The following is a 9673-nucleotide window of genomic DNA, read 5'->3' on the forward strand; positions in this document are numbered from 1 at the left end:
AAAATATGAAATTCGATACGGTCCAATAATACAGATGGTTGACACTACTGACTACCGGTGTTACATTACCAATCCTGGAACGCCAGCAGTGTTATTGTGTAATTGGCAATTCATAATTGTAAAACCATTTACATGCAGAATGCAAATATATATGAATTTTCAGTAAAGTACGGATTTACGTTTTTTCTTTTCAATATTAAATTGTACAACATTTGAAAAAGTGATTGGCAGTCATAACAGTCCTACTAGCAAAATAGTTTTCTGCTATTTAAGGTGAAGTGAAACACGTCGAGGAACTTGATCAATGTCGATAAAGAAGATTTTTCTAAATACCTACGTTGCCGACGTTCGTTTTTATATTGACAGCTGGGTCGAATTACATCGAATATTGTACCAAATGGCATACTACATCTGTCGTTTCCGTATAATAAATATCAAGAAATCGAAGTAAAACTTCAGAAATCCTCTGGATTCAAGCTTTCTGGGGCCCTAATTGCCTGCAGTGGGACACCCTGCGCCATCTGTGATTTCCAGGTCAATTAAATTGTCACTCCGAGACCCCGTATTCCCATCGTTTTAGCATAGAAGCGCATACAACACTTTTTTGCCCTTATCCTGTTCAAATGCGAGTTTATCGATTACCAGAGTGTTCTAAATTGTCGTGAAATTGTCCTGATCCTTTCGATTCTCATATCAGAGCCTTCGATAATTGTATATTGATCGAAATATGAGAGCTCGACGCCATTTTGGTTCTGGTTTGGGCTGGGTTAAAAAATTGTTTACAAAAATCCAAATTTTGAATGTGTCAGGACAATTCTTAGATGATCAGGAGTGATGCGTCAAAGTTTCGGACAGTTTGGTCTAATACCCTTAAGGGCGCTCACCACTCCAGCGATTTTGCAGGGCCTCACGGGGACAACGATTTCGAACGTATTTCTAAACCGATCAAGCTTAACGATTTCTCATATCGAAGATGAAACGTTGACCTGCGTTTATATGGGAGCGATTTTCGATATGTGGTCATTTTCATATAACAAAGTGCAACGACATAATTTCAATGCCCTTTTACCTAGGAAGGAGGTGCTCGATCGAAAATCGCTCCCGTATAAACACACGTCAACGTTTTATCTTTAAAACGAACACTCGTTGAGCTCGATCGGTTGAGAAATACGCTCGAAATCGTTGTCCCCGTGGAACACCTTTTTCAGGATTTTCGAGTTTCTCGCGAGGAATTTGGGCATTCCTTAGCAACCGTTGCCGACTCTAGGCGGAGCGTCCAACTGGCGTGTGCGGGCGGCCGGGGGTCACACACGTTTCGGCGCCTAGTCCAGAGGCGTCTAGCCGTTGTGTGAGTTGTATACGTGCAAAATACGCACACATTTTTCGCCCGTTGCTAAACACTGCCCATTATGCGTCGCGTCTCCCTCATCCGAGCGAGAAAGTACGTTTTGGTTACCTCCCACCGAATTCGATGCTAATGCCATCTAGCGGTGGAAGTCATCGTCCCCACTTTGGTGGTGAACGCCGTTAAAAAAAAGTGTTGTATTCGAATCGACTGATTTGAAGGGTGTTTCACTTCACCTTAATGGTTGATACCTCAAGCCCAAAACGCGAAACTGACGCCTGACGTATTTCAAAAGTCGGAAATGCATAAAGTATGCGGTCCGCAACAGTGAAATTGACGGATTATTGCTTTGAAATCGTAAGTTTATTACTGGCTCTTGTGGAGAATGAAATCCCGATTCCTACTGCACGATCCGTCAAGAAATGACCAGCCGTCACATTTCGTAGATATCAAGTTTCCTCGTGTTTTGGGTTTTCCTTGGCAAATATTCGTTTCGCAGAATACTCCCCACGAAATTTCACGCAATTTTCTCAGCTATGGCGTCCCGATTCAATAATCATCTTTCCTGGCCCCTTAACACTAGATTGCCGGAACGAGTCAATTTGACTCATTTACGATTTTATTGTTATATATACAGAAAAACTTAAATAATTTATTTTTAAAACATATGTTGGTTTTTAATAAAATTATGAAATGTATACAAATGCTAATTCCTTCCTCTCCCTACTCCTTAGTTCTAAAAATCCATATGTGCTATACCTATTTTGATGGACTCATTAAGGTGAAGTGAAACACGGCGAGGAACTTGATCAACGTCGATAAAGAAGATTTTTCTAAATGCCTCCGTTGCCGACGTTCGTTTTTATATTGACAGCTGGGTCGAATTATATTGGGTATTGTACCAAATGGCATACTCCACCTGTCGTTTTCATACAATAATTATAAAGAAATCTAAGTAAAACTCCAGAAATCCTCTGGATTCATGCTTTCTGGGGCCCTAATTGACTGCAGAGGGACCCCCTGCGCCATCTGTGATTTCCAGGTCAATTAAATTGTCACTCCGAGACCCCGTATTCCCATCGTTTTAGCATAGAAGCGCATACAACACTTTTTTGCCCTTATCCTGTTCAAATGCGAGTTTATCGATTACCAGAGTGTTCTAAATTGTCGTGAAATTGTCCTGATCCTTTCGATTCTCATATCAGAGCCTTCGATAATTGTATATTGATCGAAATATGAGAGCTCGACGCCATTTTGGTTCTGGTCTGGGCTGAGTTCAAAAATTTTGTTAAAAAATCCAAATTTTAAATGTGTCAGGACAATTCTTAGACGATCAGGAGTGACGTGTCAAAGTTTCGGACAGTTTGGTCTAATACCCTTAAAAAAAAGTGTTGTATTCAAATCGACTGATTTGAAGGGGGTTTCACTTCATCTTAACCCTTTGCGGGCTACCGCCACATATATGCGTCCGACGTTTGGTCCAATATTGCCTGCACGTATTCATGAATTTCGCCCGTATGTCAAAAGAGCTCCGTCCCCAAAGGGTTAAATATTTTTAACACTAGAACTACCAAGACCAGTCAAAATGACTGGTTTTAAATGGCCCATCCTATACAAAAAAAAATCCGCCGCTAGTTCTAGGGTTAAAGTTGGTCGTTTTACACACATGTAACTTATTTCTTGTCCATAGAAATTCTTTGTAAACAATCTGATTCGATAGTTTTCATGTTCACACTTGTCAATTTACTAGTTAGATATCTATTGCAAACTTGCACATTCAATATTGTGATATTATTTGTTGCAAGTCTTTTTTGTTGAAGGCTTATATGAAAGCTCTGGTAAAAAATTCTTTGTGTTCTTCCATTTCGATTTATGGCAGTTTTCATGTTCACACTTGTCAATTTACTAGTTAGATATCTATTGCAAACTTGCACATTCAATATTGTGATATTATTTGTTGCAAGTCTTTTTTGTTGAAGGCTTTTATGAAAGCTCTGGTAAAAAATTCTTTGTGTTCTTCCATTTCGATTTATGGCATCGGAGAGAATAATGCATTTTTAGTAACACAAAAAAAAAATAAATTTTATAAATTATTTTTGAAGAATTTTTGCGCACCAAGGAAATTTCAGAATTTATTTATAAGATGTATTTACGTAGATGTAAATAAATATTTCAGTTTTAGATAAGGGTTGCTATTATGACAAAAAATGTAAGAGATCTTGAATTGCGAAAAAAAATGACCCAAATAAGAGGAAACCAGTCAGATATCGAATCCGGTGCATCCGATACTGAACTATATGAAATAGAGAATCAAGCTAATAGGATTGAATTTTCGAGTAGTGAAGATGAAGATCTTCATCATACAGCTCCTAGAAAAAGAAGAGCTGGTTTTCTATCTGAAAGTGAATCAAGTGCTAGTGATAGTGATCGTTATATAACTCTTGGCAAAAAAATAGTACGATATATTCGTGATTTCAAAACCGAAAGTGAATTAGACCCTGCAGATAGATCTGATAATGAAGAAATTTCAACACGAACNGTTGGCGGATTCTGCATACCCGTCATCAAGATTTGTTTTCACTCCGGTATTAAATCCGCATAATAGGGCAGAAGAATTATATAATAGAGCGCATCGAAAAGCTCGAAATGTTATCGAAAGAACTTTCTGAATTTGGAAAAGAAGGTTTCCATGCCTGAGAAGAGGCCCAGGCAACAGCCTTCAAACTGTACGCTACATCATTGTGGCTTATGCAGTACTACATAATATCAGTATAGAAGTTAATGATGTAATGCCGAAAGATGATGAATTTGAAATTCCACAAGAACAACAGCCTGATAATCGTATCCCTGAACAACTACTTGAAGGCATTGCCGCTCGACAAGCATTGATTAATCAATTTTTTAGCGATTGAACGGGAGTAACATCAGTTAAATCACACGATAAAAATATTAAAAATTATTTTCTCGAACATCATTGTTGTAATTTTTCATAACGATTTATTCTTATATATCTTTAGTTAAATTAACATCATTTTGCCATTTTAAGTATTGCAGTTCTACAATTTTTAATTCTAACTCAGCTTTTCTTTTTTTTACATTTGTTTATTTCTGTTTTTATTTCCTCGTTCTCTGCACGCCGACGTTCTGCGTCAACTCTATAACGTTCGGCTTGTATACATAATGCGTGTAATTCTACTTCTTGCATATTAAGTTGGGTTAATCTTTTTAAACGGGCATTAGATTCCTTTTGAATCGCATTTAATTTTGGATCAGATGAAGATGGTGAACGAGAGGAATTAACGAAACGCCTTCATCTTGAGGTAGATTGCCCACGGACGGAAACATTTTGAACGGGTGCAAACTGCGTAGGATTTAAAAAGTTTTCCTCATTATCAGACTTATGTCCAACCTCTTGGCATGCCCGTTTTGGTGGATTCTCCACAGATTCTGCAGGTCTCTTTGTATTTTCATCTATAACGGCAAATGAAACCAGTTAGAAATGAATAATAAAAATCGCCAGAAGAATGAACAGTAAGTACCAAACGAAGGACGAAAGAAACAGAAAGGGAAAGATGTAAGGGTACATCTAAGATATTCCCGATTTCGTTCAGTCCAAAGCTCGAGGCCCTACATGGAGAGGACTCTGCCGAACCTGCCCGTAGAGACGTTGGGACGGATAGCNCGAGAAAGTACGTTTTGGTTACCTCCCACCGAATTCGATGCTAATGCCATCTAGCGGTGGAAGTCATCGTCCCCACTTTGGTGGTGAACGCCGTTAAGAGTATAGGAATTATGAGATATGCAGAAACTCACCTCGCAGACCGAACAGGCAGGAGTGTCTGCAGGATACTCCTTTGAGTCAGGAAAATATTTCTTCAAAATATGCCAAACTTCTCGAGGAACGACTTTCCGGCTGGAATCTGGACTTTTCAGTGAATAATGCTCGCAGAGCAGGTCCTCGTTAAAATTAATTACGACTTCATTCTCTTCGGATTCCTCCACTTCTTTTGAACTATCGTTTCGACTATTGGATTCTTCCTGGTGCTCTGGAAATTCATCATCTTGTGCATGATGTTCCAAATACTCGGTGAATTTTTCCGTGGCGAGCCTTCGCCACGATCTCAAAGAATCCGCACCAATGATGTAACCTGTCTCCAATCGTCTGAGAACAAAATTTGACGAGTTGAAAATGATTGAATTCCATGTCACCATTACCTTAAAGACCTCGAATTAACTCCTCAGACAAATATTTGTTTTCAGTACATTTTACAAATATTGAACAAAGAGCACTTTTTGAAAACCTTTTTGATAATCGGAAGCAAGAAATGTGGTTCACTTACTGATCTTTGAAATTTCGTACCAAATCTCCGACCTCTTTGTAGTCTTTTTCCAGAGCCATTTTGAATCTTAACATTTTACACCTTCTCTTCACACAGTTCTCACACAGAGAATTTTGATCCAACTTTGGTCCACCCCTGTACTTCCCATAGAGTAACTCTGCAGCTTGCACAGGAACACATTTAGCGCGATTTACTTTCAATGGATCGAGACGATAGTGAGGACATAGCAAGGTAGAATTATCAATTGGTGGAACCCCTTCCGTAGAAGATTGGGAACTCAACCATTTTGCTATCCAGTCCGTCGGTATCCAATGGTACTCAACCCAGGATGTGGCACTAGCCACTGCATTGTAAAAGTCTATAACTAATTGTCTCTTCTCGTTTTGATCTTCTATTTCCTTTTGCTGTACACAAAACAATCCGTTAAAATAAATAATAAATTAACGGATTAACGAAATAAAGGAAATTATGATCTTACAAAAACCTCTTCAAATTTATAAATGCAATTAAATCTTGCAATACCTTCTCTTGCTGAACAGCCAGTAAACTCAACTCGTGTTTTACATTTTCCTGTCGCACTAGTTCCCTCATGGTACCATTAACTTGCCACCTCTCAAACTCCATCTATTTGGATTTCATACAGATAATTATTAAAATTACTTCCTTCGTGTATTTCAGCAACTGTACATAAAAAAAAAAGAATAAAACGTTTATAACCTCTTCCAGGAAGTCTCGTTGGCCACAGCTCATTGTTCGATGTGTTTCTCCATTCATTGTACTGTAATCAATTCCCGAACTCTCAGTGATAACCTTTTTGTGGCGTTCCTCCATTTTAGCATGTCCAGGAACAGAAATCTCACTGGTGTCCACCGTCTGACTCTCTGCCTCGTCAACTATTGGTGGCTCGATCACTGAAGGACCCTGGATAGAATTAGGAACTGGACTGACATCTGTTTCCATCTTTTCCATATCCATTTTTGACTTTTTCTCCGGGCTGGAGCATTCAATGACTTTAGAAGAATTTTGATCAGGACTCTTTCGCTTTCCATCCTCTGTTATCTCCACAGGACTGAAGTTTCCCAAAGTCGATATCTTTTCTAACTGAGTGCTCCCATTACCATTTCCTTCCGTGTCAGATTTTTTCACTTTTCCTTTCCTTGATGCAGCGACTTTTGCATCAAAAGGTAGTCTTTTATATACCAACATATACGCAGTGTTAGATGACAAAAATCCTTTCGGTACTCTGCCTCTTTTGACATTTTTTGTTGTTTCTAACGTCAATAAGAAAAACGTAAGCTGTGTTAAAGATATGAAAATATACTTTCAATTATTTCCTATCTAGTTCCTTTCAACTTACCAGTGATGCCATCTTCTATTCGTTTATTCTGCATCTTTTCAACCTTGTCATCACTAAACTGATACCACTCTCCATCAGCACTGCATATATTAGCGATGTAATGTCCAGAATGAGCCGATGGTCCTTTATGACTCAATACGGCTACTAAACTGTAGAGATGGGTTTGTGGCGAGCATCTGAGGTACTGAGACATATCTAGATCTTCTGGAAACTGGATAAATGAATTTAACTTCTTTTTTTGACCCGACTCCCTAAAACATATTAGGTCTGTAAGTAAAAATATCCTAAATCGTGTTGCACTTGATTTAGAAAATATTGTTAATTAAAAAATATAATTAACCTATTGAAAACAAATCTTAGAAGTTGAATATTTAAAGACTCTGGAAGAGAGTCCAAACGGATAAACCTTCTTGCATCTTTTTTATCGTTACATGTGGCACAAAGATACTGATTTGCTCCTGTCAGCTTTTCCTCAGTAAGGTACTTTTCAATTGCTTCTTTTAAAGTTGGAGCGAGTTGAAGATCTAGTTCATAAAATGTGGTAGAAGTTGAATATTCAGTACCACATGTTGTACAACTAAAATTCAAATTAAATAAGTTTTTACCATATCAGAATGAGATGTATTAACTAATAAGAAACAGTGAAATAATCACAATTCTTACCAATTTACGTAACTGTATTTCCCCTGACTAAGTTTTTGCAGTGTTTCCTTTAGTTCCAAATGCTGCTGCAGTTTTCCCTCAATGTGGCAGAGAAGCAATTTTGAGAATTCCTGTGCATCTTGCTGGGTGGTGGTATCCAGAGAGAGTGCAATAGCTAAATTAGTTGGATCTAGAAGACGTCTATTTCCAAATTGCATCATAGCAAAAATATACTGTAGTTGTCCCACTGCTGTAACAGGATGGTAAGGCTCTCCAGTTTTCTCGGAAACTCTGAGTGCTTCTTGCTCTTCGGGATCTTCCATGAGGTTCCACTTGTAAATTATTTTTCTATAAATGAAAAATCATTAATAATTGCTAAATACAATTTTGTTGATTTGGCTTTATATTGTTTTAATGAATGGTATATCTGATCATAGTACCTCATATCTTCGTTGTGAAACCAGACTTGTATGAGACTATTAACGTAACACGTGGCACCTAAATTTTGTAGCCCAACGTATTGCGTAGGATCGCGTAGTTCCACAAGAGAGCTTTCTAACGATGCCACTTTTGCTGGTTGGGATTTTAAATACTTCTCTTCACCTAAGCCTGTCAGACACTGTGGGTTGTTTGCACAGTTTCGTCTAAAATAATTTCTTGTTTTCAATCCTTATACCACCTTTGTTTTGATATTATCTAGGTATATTTCGATATTAATCTTACTTGCAATTTTTACAGTTTTTCAGACCGATCCTATAAGCAGTCTCCAGATGAATTCTTTCAACTTGATCTGGTTCTACAATTTCTACCCAAGCCCAAGATTGTTTATCCAAATCACTCTTTTTGTTGGGAGCCATTTTCCTAGAAATTAATTACCTCAATAATTTATGAAAATATTGAATATATCGATAAAAAATATGGACTCTTCTGCGTTTTGCTGAAACAAACTGGAAGAAATATAAAATATGGATTCTTCTTTGCAGTCTCTTCAAAAAAAGTCCAGAAGTCGAATATAAAAAAAAAGAATGATGCTGTCAGTATGTCTAAGTACACTTTAAACAATAAATAAATGTATAAACTCCATCTGATTACTGAATTGGCACAAATATTTGAAGCCTGCAAAATAGTTATTCTACAATCTGACAAGAAAGACTAATTATTTATTCCGAGAAAAATGTTGATCATAATGGGAAAATATCATATCTGAAAAACTGAAAAAGCGTTTCTAGAGTAATAACATAAACTTTTAACTTACCAGTATTAAACTCGTTATCCCGCTTACGAGGCGGTTGTATTTTATAGGTTATGTGGTATGCTGCTGCTGCTGCCGCCTTTTACATAATTTTTATTTTTGACGCTTTCGCTACGTCGAACTCAACAGAAAATGTGCAACCACTTGTAAACAATGGCCTGGCCAACCAGTTTATCACCGAATCCTTAAAAAGCGGCAGTTTCTTCGTTACGAACTGTTTGTCTGAAACCTCCACCAACCGCCGCTATGAGCGATAAATTGAGACCATAGAACATGATTCAGACATACTTTAGAAGTCCAACTCTTGTTTGAAATGAATAGATGCCGAAATAGTTCCGATCTACGGCGCTAATGTTCACAACATTAAGTTTCAACAGAGAGTAGTTGCTAAGGTTTTCAATGGGTACATTCGGAAGAGAAAAGCAGTTACCGATTAGTTGGGAACATGTTTTTCTGCTGAATGGACTGATCATAATATGGCGGCATCCAGTGTTGTGTAACCTAACCTTCTTATAACACTGACTACTAATATAAGTATAATAATTATATTAATTATATTAGCAGTCAGTGCTTACAATACACTGGACTAAAGTTCTAAATCCAGTAAGTTACGTCAGAAACGAAGAGAAATTCCCGATAACTTATCGGTAATTTCTCCAAAGCCTTTTTAATCGAGAAATTATGAGAATTTGAATTTTTCAACAGAGCGAACGAGAGGTTTCGATTAGCTATAGAGA

General features: G+C 37.6%; 1 protein-coding gene across 1 annotated transcript; it reads right to left on the minus strand.

Moving 5' to 3' along the window:
• Window positions 1-4717: 4717 nt before the first annotated feature.
• Window positions 4718-9157, minus strand: LOC105698661 (ubiquitin carboxyl-terminal hydrolase 48). The gene is made up of 11 exons (XM_023433711.1): window positions 8940-9157; window positions 8408-8545; window positions 8125-8328; window positions 7706-8032; window positions 7383-7619; window positions 7043-7293; window positions 6403-6956; window positions 6208-6309; window positions 5686-6089; window positions 5159-5507; window positions 4718-4816 (listed from the first exon to the last, which is right to left on the minus strand). Exons 2-11 carry the CDS (start codon window positions 8539-8541, stop codon window positions 4718-4720), a joined length of 2661 nt encoding a protein of 886 aa, XP_023289479.1. The 5' UTR covers window positions 8542-8545; window positions 8940-9157.
• Window positions 9158-9673: the final 516 nt, after the last annotated feature.

The sequence above is a fragment of the Orussus abietinus genome, unplaced genomic scaffold (genome assembly GCF_000612105.2).
Source record: "Orussus abietinus isolate OABI.00-Male unplaced genomic scaffold, Oabi_2.0 scaffold1052, whole genome shotgun sequence".
NCBI lineage: Eukaryota > Metazoa > Arthropoda > Insecta > Hymenoptera > Orussidae > Orussus > Orussus abietinus.

Excerpts from the sequence above, each read along its gene's own strand:
- LOC105698661 (XM_023433711.1), bottom strand. The coding sequence starts at position 8,541 with ATGGCTCCCAACAAAAAGAGTGATTTGGATAAACAATCTTGGGCTTGG. Across the intron at positions 6,310-6,402 it reads AACGAGACTTCCTGGAAGAG|ATGGAGTTTGAGAGGTGGCA; the intron begins GTTATAAACGTT and ends AAATCCAAATAG. Across the intron at positions 6,090-6,207 it reads TGGCTGTTCAGCAAGAGAAG|CAAAAGGAAATAGAAGATCA; the intron begins GTATTGCAAGAT and ends TTTTGTGTACAG.